Genomic DNA, 15,476 nt, shown 5'->3' with positions numbered 1-15,476 from the left:
AAGATGCCATGCAGTGGGACTGAACCCAGAACTTCTTACCATGCAGCCACACCTACCATATTGATGTTGACCTACACTAACTTTGTTTCAATCAATTTTGGAAATAAAGAATTTAGCAAAATAACTGGCACTCTGTTGGTTATGATGGGTTCAGTCCCACTGTGTGGCACCTTGGGCAAGTGTCTTCTACTAAAATTCTCAGACCAACCAAAGCCTTGCGAGTGGATTTGGTAGACAGAAACTGAAAGAAGCCTGTCGTGTATATTTATATGTTTGTGTGTGTGTGTTTGTGTATGTATTTGTCCCCCACCTGTTGATCCAATCAGTGGAGCAGCTTGCTTGTGAAATTAACATGCAAGTGGCTGAGCACTCCACAGACATGTGGTTCTCAGAGAGATTCAGTGTGACACAGGATGTGACTAGGGCTGGCCCTTTGAAATACCATTGCTACTCCTTTTTTACCAGCTGGGTTGACTGGAGCAATGTGAAATAAAGTGTCTTGCTCAAGGACACAATATGCCACCAGGAATCAAACTCATGACCTTACGAACATAAGGTGAGTACCCTAACCACTAAGCCACGTGCCTTCAATGGCTCAGCAATCCTGTTATAACTTCACAGCTTTTTTAATTGCTGAGGAGGAATACCAGGTTGACAATAAAATATTGAAGTGTTCTGTACAATAGGCACAGGAGTGGCTGTGTGGTAAGTACCTTGCTTACGAACCACATGGTTACAGGTTCAGTCCCACTGTGTGGCACCTCGAGCAAGTGTCTTCTACTATAGCCTCGGGCTGACTGAAGCCTTGTGAGAGTGGATTTGGTAGACGGAAACTGAAAGAAGCCCTTCATATATATGTATATATATATGTGTGTGTGTGTGTGTGTCAGTGTTTGTCCCCCCCCAACCACCCAACATCACTTGACAACCGATGCTGGTGTGTTTACGTCCCCATAACTTAGTGGTTCGGCAAAAGGGACCAATAGAATTAGTACTAGGCTAACAAAGAATAAGTCCTGGAGTTGATTTGTTCGACTAAAGGTGGTGCTCCAGCATGGCTGCAGTCAAATGAGTGAAACAAGTTAAAGAGTAAAAGTTATAGAGAACATCGTACTGGTTAAGAAAATACTGTATGTTATTGACTGTGGGCTGTAATGTAATGACCGATGAAATGCTGTACTGTTATAAGAAGTACAATAAATCTATACTAACCTGTACATCTTCGGATTCCATTTTCACTTCTTTATCTAATTGCTTTACACTTTTATTCTTAACTGACTGCACCAGAGCCTTTCCTCCTGAAGTGGTTTTATAATATAGACATGATAAAAGTACACACACAGAGACACAAAAAGAGTACTCAATGGAAAATAGTATTGTGACACACACACACACACACACAGAGCATAAGACAGTGTTTGTAAACTTCATGTGATGTATTGGCAGAATGGTTAGACTGTTTTGTGACTCTTTATACCTCACAAAATAAATAGTCCATCATTGTCTTTGTAAATTTACACAGTTCAGTGTTTTGTAATTCTATCCACTTAAAACAAGCTTTAGAATTCAATAGAGGTATTATTTCAGTTGGTGATTCTGACATGAAATAGGATGTGCGCTAGAAGAGTTTTATTATTTTACTATAAGTGGGGGAGGTTAAATGCTTTAGCCAAGAATTCTTTGAGATAGTCATGAGATCATATAATTTGTAAAGTAATAGGAATGCTCATTTTAAGCTGATTTTGGTAGAGATTCTGCTATGTAGAATTTGGTCTTTACCCTTTTACTAACAGATTACTCATATAAATAAGGCGGCGAGCTGGCAGAAACGTTAGCACGCCGGGTGAAATGCCTAGCAATATTTCATCTGCCGTTACGTTGTAAGTTCAAATTCCGCCGAGGTCGACTTTGCCTTTCATCCTTTCGGGGTCGATTAAATAAGTACCAGTTAATCACTGGGGTCAATGTAATCGACTTAATCCCCATGTCTGTCCTTGTTTGTCCCCTCTATGTTTAGCCCCCTGTGGGTAATAAAGAAATAGATTATTCATATAAATGCATGGAGGAATTTTTGTCACAAAACTACTTTAACTACAAGGTAAATACAACTAAAATCTGAGATATAAAGTTATATAAATTTTGTTTAAACATATGGCAAAAAATGTCCAAAGTCACTGAATTTGTCTTCTATATTCCTTTGCATACATTTTGTAAAGTAATCCTATTACACTGGAATAAGCAAAAGTAAATTGTCAGTGTATTTTGAATCATGAGGATGATTGATAAGAAGCAGTTGATCATCATCATCATCGTTTAACGTCTGCCTTCCATGCTAGCATGGGTTGGACGATTTTGACTGAGGGCTGGCAAACCAGATGGCCGCACCAGGCTCCAATCTTGATCTGGCAGAGCTTCTACAGCTGGATGCCCTTCCTAACACCAACCACTCCGAGAGTGTAGTGGGTGCTTTTTACATGCCACCAGCATGGGGCCAGTCAGGTGGTACTGGCAATGACCTCGCTCGAATCTTTTTACACATGCCACCGGCACAGGTGCCAGAAAGGCGATGCTCGTAATGATCACACTCGAATGGTGCCCTTTTACGTGCCACCAGCATGGAGCCAGTTGGCTGCTCTGGCAATGATCACACTTGGATGGTGCTCTTGGCACCCTACTAGCACGAGAACAAGTGCCAGTAAGGCGATGCTAGTAACAGTCACACTTGAATGGTGCCCTTTTATGTGCCACTGGCACGGAAGCCGGTTAGCCGCTCCGTCAACGATCACCCTCATATGATGCTCTATGGTGCTCTTTGCACCCCGCTAGCACAGATGCCAGTCGTCGAATTTAATTTTGATTGTGATTTCACTTGCCTCAACAGGTTTTTGCAAGCAGAGTTTAGTGACCAAAGAAGGAAAAGGTGAGCAGTATTTTAAATGTTTTCACTGCATACTCTTTCTAGAAATCACTACTTTCACAACAGCTGTTTGGTATTGTTTAAACACTTGGCATTTGCAGTAAACAGTAGTAACAGTAAATAATAGTAACAGTAAATAATAGCATTTGAATTTCTGCACATCCACTACACACAACTGCAAGGAAGTCCAGAGGGAAATTAGAATATTTTAAGATATACATGTATATATGTGTAACAAAAGAAAATTAATTATAAATAAGGGAAAAAGCCATATGGTAACTTGCCCATGACATTTAAATCAGGAGGTTTTCCACCAGAGACTAAGGCTAAAATTATCTTTAGGTAATCTCCTGAGATATCACCCTGTAAAATAAATAACAAAATATCAATATGACATGCTAAATAAAACGGAATTTCCAATAGGAAAAATCAATTCTACTGCAAAACAAGAGATGCAGGCATGATCCTTTAGTACATACACCTCTCTCTCTTTCTCTCTATACATATATATATACACACACACATCACATATATACACACACATACAGCACACATTATATATAAATAAATAAAAAGCTGAAGGATTTCAAGATATTCGACTTACTAAGAACCTCATTTATAGACAGTATATCTTTAACTTTTGATTGATTTAATCACTCATTGACATTAAGTATATTATTCTTAGACATGTATGACATGGCCCCAATCATCTGGATTTGAACTAGCAACAGCAGTATAGAAGAAAACTCTAAGAGACATTGTTGTTAACTGTGATGAAGATGAACAAAAAATGCATCTCACCATAAACAGTTTATGACCCAAACCTAGACCCCCATATCTACGGCGTTCGCCGCTGGAATAAGGAGTGGTTGGAGATCATGCGGTCGTTAGCTTCAAATCGCCAGGCCTGGTCGGCATTTGTGAGAGATGCAGCATTGAGGATGAATGAAGCCAGCTCAACCCACCCCGGGTGAATGCTGTCTCAAGTCAAGTCAAGTTAAGTTATGACCCAAACAACAGATTGCTGCAGTAAATTGATTCTCTAAAGAGCAGGCAAGTGAAATGCAGCCACCTCAGTTTAAAATATGTTGTACATCCATATCTGGGCATGGCCTCTCAATGTCCCATGTCAAGATACCTCATGATATTTCATCTGATGATTGCCGTCCATGAAGTTTGAAGTAATGGAAAAGTAGTTAACTCCAGCAACACTGGTTCAATGCATTTCAACAAGAATGATAACATCAGATGATTTGATCTTTAATATGTTTCTTTATTACCCACAAGGGGCTAAATATAGAGGGGACAAACAAATTAAGTTAATTACATCGACCCCAGTGCGTAACTGGTACTTAATTTATCGACCCCGAAAGGATGAAAGGCAAAGTTGACCTCAGTGGAATTTGAACTCAGAACGTAACGGCAGACCACTTACTTGGACAAGAGTTTCTGCACTTGTTTATCAGTATATAGAAAGAAAAATTCAAGAAACTGTCATCAGAGCCATAGTAACTGACCAGATGCAGGCTGTTAAAGGTCAAATCAACTGATGTTATTCTTGTTGAAATGCATTGAACCAGTGTTGCTGTAGTTAACTACTTTTTCCTTACTTCAAACTTCGTGGACGGCAATCATCAGATGAAAAGTCAATTGTGAGATATCTCAATACTAACAGACTTTCTTTTTCAGAGTAGTCATGCTGCTAACTTCCTGCTTGTTTGAAACCATCAGTTGCGCCTTTAATTCTTCCTGATCTTGATGCTTTTGTCAGGTCATCTTGTTTGGTTAATCTGGTCACTTACATTTTGCCAAAACCTCTTGTTCTCAAGGCGGCATTTCAAAATAGATTCCTCATCATCAATATTTAATAGTTTTTTTTCCATTCCTACAGAAATCAATGAGCCAGAAGGGCCATGCTGAGCCCCAATGTCTGCTTTGACATGGTTTCTACAGCTAAACAACCTTCCTAATGCCAACCACTTTACAGAGTGTAAAAGGTGGGTGCTTTCTTCCTGGCACCAGTACTAGTAAGGTCACCAAATGCATAAAACAGAGGGACAGGAGCAGGTGTCTTGTTTAAGAATTAAATTCATGGTTTACCCTTCCGGAAAGAGAGAGAATATGAATATATTGTCGTGTGTGTGTGTGTGTGTGTCACCATTTGACAACTGGTGGTGGATAGTTTACAAGCCCATAACTTAGCAGTTTGGCAAGCAGACACTGACAGAATAAGTACCTGGTTTCACAAAAAAATAAGGTACGGAGCTCAATTTGATTGATTAAATCCTTCAAAATGGTTCTCTCACATGGTTTTCTAATGACTAAGATGAGTAAAAGATTAAAGAACATATTTTTTATACATTAAGTGATGTAAATGATTTGTAAAATAAGAGAGAAAGAGAGGAAAAGAGAGAGAAGAGGAGAAAAAGAAAGAGGGGAGAGAGAAAGGGAGAGGGGGAGATGTGAGGGGAGGAAAGAGAAAGAGGAAAAGAAAGAGTAGGGGAGAGAAGGATAAGGGAGCGAAGGAAAGAGAAAGAGGGAGAGAGAGAAGGGGAGAAAAGGAGAGAGAAGGGGAGAGGGGAGGGGAGGAAAGAGAAAGAAAAGGAGGGAGGGAGAGAAGGGGACAAAAGGAAAGGGAGGAGAAGGAAATGGAGAGTCAGAGAGAAAATGGGAGGGAGAGGGAAGGAAAGAGAAATAGAGAAAGAAGAAAAAAGAGAGGAAGGGAAGGACGAAGAGAACTTACAGATATATAATCTTCCAGTTTTTGGCTTGCGAGGTTGAAGAATTCTTTCTTAATCTGCACCATATCAATTTCACAGCGTGACGTAACAACTCTGACCAAAGTGTCATCATCCGTGCCCACACCTTGCATCGATTTCATCAGTTGACGAGCAAAATAGTTGGCTTTGTTTTGGACACATCGCACTTTAATGAGAAGAAAATCAGACTAGACAAACCAGATTGGAAACAGATGTGTTTTGAGCATGATTTATTGAAGTTCAAATTGTATATTCGTCCGGATTAAACTAAATTAAATAGTATCAAAATAACTATTCCATTTTTTGCCTTTTTAATTAGGTTCAAAATCTATTATTTTTTTAGATAAATGGAAAAGGAAATTGTGACATAAAAGGTTTCCTCTCTTATGTGTGTGATTGTATGTGTGTGTGTGTGTGTGTGTGTGTATGTGTATATATATATATATATATATATATATATATATATATATATGCACAATATATTTATACATACACATACTTTGATAGGTTTCGGCCATTATTGGCCCAGGCCATGTCTAACTTAATAGCACCATGCATACGGGAAATTGTGGATTTTCTCTCACATGTGTGTGTGTATATATATATATATATATATAAGTTCAGCAAAATTTAGATTCAGATGAATATGGTACTTAAGTTAAAGGCACCAGAATTTTGTATGGTATTATCCATATAAATCCATGGGGTGATTACAATCAAAATAAGCAACAAGTATATCTGAGGTAAAGTGGTACAATCGTTTCATGCTACTTCATTTTATTAAACACTGTAAGCATTACATCAGTTTTAAAATGTTGAGCAATTTTCAGCCACCTTTAGAAATTTTCCAAACAATCAGACAATGCACATTCTTGTCCCTAATTCATGTGCCAACATTATAAAGAGGGTAGATATACAGACAGAGAGGTTGATTTCCTCCTTAAGAACATTTTAAGACATTTTAAAACTGATGTAATGCTTAGTGTTTAATAAAATGAAGTAGCATGAAACGATCGTACCACATTACCTTGGATATACTTGTTGCTTATTTTTTGATTATATATTTATATTCACACACACACACACACACATATATATACACATAACATACATACATATATTTGTTGAAAGAACAAAACAGGTAATAATAAACAGTTGACAACTGAAGAGGAGTTAAGACTTCTTTTGGTATTTTATCCCTTACTCAACTCTCGTTATGTGTTTACGTATTTTTCACTCCTTGGTGATGTCCTGTACTTATCGTGTATTTTGTACTATTTTGTTTACATATTTTTCACTCGTTTGTGATGTCCTGTACACAATGGGTGTTCCTTAAGCCATCTCCCCTTCTTCCTAGCTCTCCTCTGTGACCCCTCTGTCCAGCATTTGCCATGATTGATTGCTAGCCACTAAACCATTTTTATTTTCTCTCCCTGTTTCTTTCTGTGTTCCTTTCTGTCGAAGAGCGTAGGCTCGAAATGTAAAAGACTTTCTCACTTCCCGAGCGTTAAACTAATACGTCTGTTTGTTGTTTACACACCTGTCTTCGTCTTTTGTTTTTTCGTAAATTCTCACTATATATATAGTTATATATATATTCTTTCCCTGTTTATTTCTGTGTTCCTTTCTGTCAAAGAGCATAGGCTCGAAACGTAAAAGACTTTCTCACTTCCCGAGTATTAAACTAATACATCTATTTGTTGTTTACACACCCAACTTTGTCTTTTGTTTTCTTTTTTGTAAATTCTCACTATTCTTTATACACACACACACACATATATATATACATGCATTTACTGGTTATTCTTCCTATTTCTACTCTAAGTTTCTGCATCATAGGTTTCATCAGATTACAATCAGATAATCATTATCGCCATTTGATATTAAATTTGCCATACTGGCACAAGGTGAACAGTTCAACTGGAACAGATGTGTCCAAAGACTGCACCAACCTTCAATATCTGTTTTGGCATGATTTCTATGGCTGGGTGCCCTTCTTATTGTCAACCACTTTACTGAGTGTACTGGGTACTTTTTCAGTAACATTACCAAGTCACTTGTAAGACAAGACCCTTCCACCGATTGGAGATGTAGTATTGAGGAAGGTGATTAGAGGAGCAGATAAATGAATAATAACCGAAAAGTAAAAAAACTGTTATCCCACATCCTAACCCTTTAGTATTCATGCTGGACATATCTGGCCTAGATATTCTGTTTTAATGTTCAAACCGGCCAGATCTGACCTCTCACACCTAACAAACAATGTAATTCTAAAACCAATAATCACATCATCTAAATCTTGAAGCCACAATATAATGCATGATAAATTCAAATGAATGTGAACAGTCCTCAGTCGAACCGTCCAACCCATGCCAGCATGGAAAGCAGATGTTAAATGGCGACGACAATGTGAACATATAAGCATTTCATTTGACAGTAATTTGAATGTTAAAGGGTTATAAAGGTAGGCTACATGACACCTTTCCATCAAAAAACTTTGACCTAAGCATGACCAAGTGGTAAAAAAATTTGTTTTGAGTTAAGTGGTTTTAGGTTCAATCCCACATGGAACAATGGGTAACTGGCTTCGGCCATAACCTCTGGTTGACCAATCCTTTGAGAGTGAATTTGATAGATGCAAACGGAAGCTCAACTTCTAGCATTTTTCATTGTTTTAATCCTTTTATCCTTTTACTTGTTCCAGTCATTTGACTGCAGCCATGTTGGAGCACCGCCTGAATGCTCACTTTTCCATGCTTACAAAGGTCAAATGAAATTTATTGAGGGAGATAATCTATGGCTGAATGCCCTTCCTGTAACCAACCATCACCAGTTTTCAAGCAAGGTAATATTTCCTGGACACGTTGTTGCAGAATATCGGAAATGAACGACACTGCTTGTATAACAGAGACAATCATTTACAACTATTGCATGACCTTAAGACAAAAAGGCACAAACATTAACACACACACAGAGGTTTCTTTCAGTTTCCATCTACAAAATCCACTAAAAAGATTTTGGTTAGCCTGGGGTTTTAGTATAAGACATGTACCTAAGGAGCCATACAGTGGAACTAAACCTGGCACCATGTGGATGGGAAGCAAGGGACTGAACCCCAAACCATGAAACTGGGAAGCAAACTTCTTAACCACACAGCCATGCCTTTACCTATAATAGATATAATTTATCAAAATCCTTAAAGGTGGTGCCCCAGCATGGCCACGATAGAATGACAAACTTGCAAAAGAATAAAATCAAATAAAAAGAATCAAAACACAAACCAATAGCAAGCATGCTAGTCAAAAGATCTCCGCTGAGTTCACTCTTCAGGGCGTCCTCAATGCTCTTACGGGATATCTTTGCATATTCGGCAAATGTGGCCCTCAGCTGAGGGTAGCTCCGAGTGATGAGAATGGTATGGAATTTTGACTCATCGGTTCCCCATTTGCCTTCCCCGGATTGGTACATTGCTTTAGCATCCTGGTTGGCTTTGTTCCGGTCCACTTGTTTGCTTTCGCTTCGGTTGGCAGTCACCAGTGCCACAAGGAGTCTCTTGAAGTGTCCTGATGTTTCGGAAATTATGTCTTTCTCTAAGTCTCGATTGAAAACTGAAGGAGTAAAAGAACATGGGAAAAAAAATAAATACTATTAATATAAAAATAGAAAATAGTAATATTTTAGGTACAAGTGTAGCAGTGCATTTAAAAAGCTTACTTCTCAGACATGTGTATGCGTGTGTGTGTGTGTATATATATATATATATACTATATATAGTATATATATAGTCGCCATGATAGATCGTAAGCCACTACACACATTTTTTTCTCCCCTTGTTTTTTTCTGCGTCCCTTTCTGTAGAAGAGCGTAGGCTCAAAACGTAAAAGACTTTTTCTATTCCTGAGCATTATACTACTACAGCTGTTTGTTTTGTACACCACCTGTCTTTGTCTTTTGCTTTTTTCGCAAATTCTCCCTTTCTCTCTCTCTCTCTCTATATATATATACATATATACACTCACACACACACACACAAGGTGTTTCAAAAAACTTGATATCATTTCGCAATTTAATAACTTTTCCAGTTCTTGTTCAAGTAGCTTTAAATTTTAACAGCATGTGTAGAAACAGGTTAAAATTTTATGTTTAGTGTTTGATAAGTTTATCTTTTCAGGTATAGAAATGGCATTCACTGAAAGAAAAAAGGCATTTTGTATGTTGGGGTATGCTCAGACACAGTCGAGCAAGACTGTTCAGGGTGCATTTGCGAGGGAGTTCTCTAAAAAGTCACCAACAGGAATGCAAATTTGGACATGGCAGAAAAAATTCAAAGAGGGAGGCTGTCTGTGCAGGGCAAAAGGATCTGGATGACCACTAACATCGGAAGAGACAGTTGACTGGGTTCGCCAAAAACTCTTGTGAAGCCCCAAGAAGTCCATCAGAACAAGTCTGGAAACCCAAATCCTTCCAACGACAGTTTGGTGCATCCTGAGGAAATGCTTGCTAATGAAACCTTACAAGCTGCAGCTCATTCAGACCATAATGGCAGATGACCAGCGAAAGTACAAACATGGGGCTATGTGAAGGGCCTGGTGTATGTCACCCCACTTCCTGCAAACCTAGAGGAACTCAAGCAGAGAATCACTACTGCACTGAAGACTGTTACCCAAGACATGCTGCAGTGTGTTTGGGAGGAGCTGGACTACCGACTTGACGTGGGCCGTGTTTCAGGTGGTGCACATATTGAACATTTGTGAAATAGTTCATGGAATCCACATACCTTTGAATTTTTCATTGAAATTTGGAGGAATAAACCTTATGTTGCTCAACATTAAGCTTGTTTAGTTTCAATTGATTTGACTATGTAGTTTCTGTGATATTTACATCTCAAATGATATTAAATTTTTTGAAACACCCTGTGTGTGTGTGTGTGTAGTGTTAGGTGTGATGTACAGAATTAAATATTGAAAAAAATTTGTCAGAATTTTGGAAAGAACTTTTTTTAATATTATATCTTCATTTTCATATTAGCGCTTTCGTTTGTCTTTCAAACTTGTCAAATACAATTCTGTGAATATACAGATATCTTGCTCATTTATATAAAACAGATGTTTTCTTTGGATATATATAGACAGACAGATATATGCCATAATTTCAATGTCTAATTTTTCATGCTTGCACATGTCAAACAGATTAAAGAGGTAGATTTTTCTATGTCCAAGATACCTTTCCTGTTACCAACTCTTACCTATTTCCAAAACCATGGTCAGACAAGGTTTTCACAGAATATTGGAAATGAATATCATTAACAATTACATGCTATCAAGTCAAGAACACACACACGTGTGTGTGTGTGTGTAACAGTAGCACCCCAGCATGGCTGAAGCTCTTGCACTGAAACTAGTAAAGAAAATATATATTTACACACACACACACACACATATATATATTTATATTAATGTTCGTTATGATAAAAACAATTTTACATTAATCTGATGGGTTACTCTACTCTTATGTAGAGTGCAAATTTATTATTCTTAAACAAGAATATCACAGACGGTAACTTCAAAATTTCAGACAGCTAAGCCATTGCTGGATGATGGCCGCGCTGGTTGAAACTTCGAAGTCACTGACAAAGATATTATTGCTTAAGAAAAATTTCTGTGAGCATCTTTCAATTTCCATCAACTAAATTCACTCACAAGCCTTTGGTCAGCCTGGAGTGAGAGTAGAAAACATTTTCCCAAGGTACTGTGCAGGAGACAGACACCCCAAAACTACATGATTTCAAAACAAATCTTTTAGTTAGACAACCATGCCCATCCCTTCTTAATCATACAAATGTGTAACTGTACATAATGATGGAACAGAATCAGTTACTCCATCTGTTTAACACCCGTAGACATGTTTACAAAGTCAGAAAACAGCACAGCTCCCATGGCTTTCGGAAACATATTTTCACGCTAAGAGTTGCTGAAGCATGGAACAAACTGCCGGCATCAGTTGTTAGCTGACAGAGCACTGCATCCTTCAAAACTTCCATGCTTCCTGAGATTCGACAACACTACACCTGATTTTCTCCCCTCCATACACACGCAAGCATGTATCTGACTCATACACCGTTCGCTTTCCAGACATTTGTACATTACCGCATATACTTTATATGCACTTTTGACAAGTTGTGGTGCACCTGAGCACTGTATTCAATAATTTCATTATTATTATTATTATTATAACTTACTTTTCTTATAAGTTGAAATGATTTCTTTGATTTGAGCATTTGAACGTGTGCAGAGGATCTCAATAAGGACGGTTTCATCAGTTCCAAGACCCTGGAAGAAATTTCAGCAACTGAGTAACTCATAAAACATAATGCGCTGAGATGGGATTATTCTTCTAGAATAATACGGTAACCTTCAACAAAGGAAATACAAGAGATACTGGCTGAATGGATGTAGGTACATTCATCATTATCCAGTAACGTAGCTAGAGTGTGTGCCACTTGGGGCAGCCCTTGAGTATGCACTCCCTCCAACCTTATACAGCAGATCCCAAAAGTGTCACCCCCGTAAAAGCATCATTTGGGGAAGACTGACCCTCAACAATGCTATTATCATCATCTTTTTAATGTAATTTTTTCCTTGTTTGCCTGGGTCAATTAGAATTTGATAAGGCAGATTTTCTACAACTGGGTGCTTTTCCCGTCTCCAACCCTCATCTGCTTCCAAGCAAGGTAATATTTGGAGCTGCGCAGGAGACATTAACCAGCCCAGGGTGCTGTGTAGTGGAACTGAATCCATGGTTGCATGGCTGGGAAGTATCTTCTAAACCAAACAGCCAGGGCTGTGCCCTGCCTTTGATTTTTCTTTCATTCTTTTACTGGTTTCAGTCATTGGACTGCGGCCATACTGAAACACTAATGGTTTAGTTGATCATAATCATTCCAATACTTATTTTAAATGTTGTACTGATTTTATTGATCTCTATTTGTCAAACTGCTAAGTTTATGAGATAATTTTATACATACACGAATACATATAATTACAAATACATTCATAAATCTGAACAACTTATTGTTTCCATATTGAATTATCTATACTTGTTGAATTAGAATGACAGAGAAGCAAAAAAGCAAATATGCTTATATACTCTCTGAAACAGATCAAATGGTAGCTTCTATTGTTGTTTTAATGAGTTCATCAGCTGAGAAGGAAATAAAGTTACAACTTTGATACCTCATTGATTGAATCAATGATGATTACACACCTTGCTAGAAATAGCAATCATGTATCCTTCAAATCACATCACGGTATTAAAATGAAGAAAGATACATCGGACAGTCCTAGATATATTATGGCTGAATAAAATACACAAACCTTTGCATTCAGGATTGACTTGAATTGGTGAATTGACAGAGTCAATAGAGAGTTGGATACAATATCTCCTGGTAATTGTTCTGACCCCCTGCAATCTGAATTCAAATCCCACCAAGGTCAACTTTACCTTTAATACTTTAGGGGGTCAATAAAAAAATGTACCAGTCTAAGGCAGTAGATTAGTAGAATTGTCAAAGGGTTGGACTAGTTGTGTTGCAGTATCTGTTCCAGCTCCTTGCATTCTGACAGAACGTTTGTGAAAACAAAAGTATCAAGCAGTGCTGGTTCCAAGGAGAGTGAGGAGGCTTGCATGCCCATAAATCTCCCCACCTCTGCTGGTCCCCCTCAAAAAAATACAAAAAAAAAAAACTTGCCCTGGCCTGTCCATACATGTGTAGAAGTATAGTTGACCTTGATCAATGGCAACCCTGTGGCTGACCTGGGAGCTAAACAATTACATATACTGTCTTGTAAATCTATGATGAGTAATTTATATTAAATATTAAATACTAGGCATGCAATATGTAAGTTATGCTATATATTACATATTAGACATAGTGCTCTTAGCTTAGTTTTTTCCTTGGGGCTGGCCAGATTGGAGCAATCTCAAGTATAACAAGCTGAAATTGCAAAGGTAATCTGGAACTCAACTGAGGAAAGAAAACTCCGAATGACCCGTCCTTGTTTTTTCTTGTCCCTTTTTTGTATCATCTGTCTGGATGTTTTGTTGTCCCTTTTTTGTATCATCTGTCTGGATGCTTTGTTGTCCCTTTTTTGTATCATCTGTCTGGATGTTTTGTTGTCCCTTTTTTGTATCATCTGCCTGGATGTTTTGCGTTCTTGTCCCATTTTTTGTATTCCTTTTTATATATAAAATCCTTAAGTTATACTATATACTAGATATGTTATAACTAAGTTATGGTGTATATTATATGTTATATATACAAAATGCAAGTTATACTACATATTAGTTATTAGATAGGTAAATCACGTCATATATGGTCACTGCATCAATCAAATTATCGAATGTTGTTATACACAACTAGTCACAATGTGCTTCCTTACATTGTTGTAGCTTTTGAATGATGCCATCCTACTGGTTATGCACAGAGGTTGATTGATAAATACTGCTGCTGAGACCCCCTTCGGTCATGACTGACCATGAGATTGTACCTAGAAAGTTACCCTCCCAGGCACAAGTCCAGGCAAGGCTGTTTATGGAAGACCAGCAGTCGCCCATGCATATCGGCCTCCCCTCTCCCTGCCACCAGTGTTATCCAAGGGAAAGGCAAAGGGTCCGATAGAGCTTGGCATCTGTGACGTTGCAACTCATTTCTACAGCTGAGTGAACTGGAGCAACGTGAAATAAAGTGTCTTGCTCAAGAACAACACACAGCCAGGTCTGGGATTCGAACTCACAACCTCATGATCATAAGTTCGAAGCTCTAACCACAGAGCCACGCGCCTTGATAAATATATAAAGTTAATATGTATGTTATATATCATTCACTAAAGAAGAATTATGTGAACTTACCTTCATAGCATTTCGGAGGTGCTTGGCATCAAATTCTGCTGGTGCCATACATAGAGATTTCACACACTCGCATAGATTACCACTCAGTTCACTTTTCAATTCTGCAACTAAATCCTAAAATAGAGAAGGAACAGAAATATATGTCATCATAATTGTCACCATCCTAATTATTAATTCTATCATTCTAAAATATATAAAAGAGAAACAATTCTTAACCTTTTTGATACGAACCCGGCTGAAACCAGTTCTGGTTCGATAGTACAAATGTCTTGTTTCCATAAGTTTTGAGTTAAAATCTTCCACCAAACCTTAGTCACAATTTATGTTCCTAACACTAGCTTAATAATAACTAAATTATTTTACTAAATTCTTTGTTATATTTAAAATTAATTGAAAGAAACACAAAGCATCTCAACAGAAATATGGTAACAAAAGGGTTAAATATATAATAGAGAAACAATTCTTAACCCTTTTGATACCAACTTGGCTGAAACCGGCTTTGTACAAAACTGTAGTACAAATTTTTTGTTTTCATAAGTATTGAATTAAAATCTTCCACCAAACTTTAGTCACAATTTATGTTTCTAACACTAGCTGAATGATAACTAAGTTATTTTACTAAATTCTTTGCTATATTTAAAATTAATTGAAAGAAACAGAGAGCATCTCAAAATGAATATGGTAATGAAAGGGTTAACATCCACTTTTCCATACCAGTATGGATCAGACAAAACTTGTTGAAGCAAGTTTTTCTGTGGTTAGATACTGTTTCTGTTGCTGACCCACACTGGTTTCCAAGCAAGGTAATATCTCCCACAGGTATGGTTGCAAGCTGGTAGAATCATTACGGAGCAGAATGCTTAGCAACATTTCATCTGTTTTTACGTTCTGAG

General features: G+C 37.7%; 1 protein-coding gene across 4 annotated transcripts in view; it reads right to left on the bottom strand.

Moving 5' to 3' along the window:
* Positions 1–15,476, bottom strand: part of LOC115209830 (annexin A6) — a 65,108-nt gene that overhangs the window by 14,080 nt on the left and 35,552 nt on the right. For all 4 annotated transcript variants that reach the window (XM_036501064.1, XM_036501063.1, XM_036501062.1 and 1 more), the window contains 6 exons: positions 14,584–14,697; positions 11,915–12,005; positions 8,958–9,284; positions 5,661–5,842; positions 3,202–3,280; positions 1,213–1,298 (listed from right to left, as the gene is read on the bottom strand). In XM_036501064.1, coding sequence (XP_036356957.1) covers positions 1,213–1,298; positions 3,202–3,280; positions 5,661–5,842; positions 8,958–9,284; positions 11,915–12,005; positions 14,584–14,697 — 879 coding nt within the window. The remainder of the gene's footprint in view (positions 1–1,212; positions 1,299–3,201; positions 3,281–5,660; positions 5,843–8,957; positions 9,285–11,914; positions 12,006–14,583; positions 14,698–15,476) is intronic.

This window comes from Octopus sinensis, linkage group LG3, assembly GCF_006345805.1.
Source record: "Octopus sinensis linkage group LG3, ASM634580v1, whole genome shotgun sequence".
In the NCBI taxonomy this organism is placed as follows: Eukaryota; Metazoa; Mollusca; class Cephalopoda; order Octopoda; family Octopodidae; genus Octopus; species Octopus sinensis.
The sequence above is the reverse complement of the archived record's forward strand: the minus strand, read 5'-3'. Positions and strand labels throughout refer to the sequence as shown.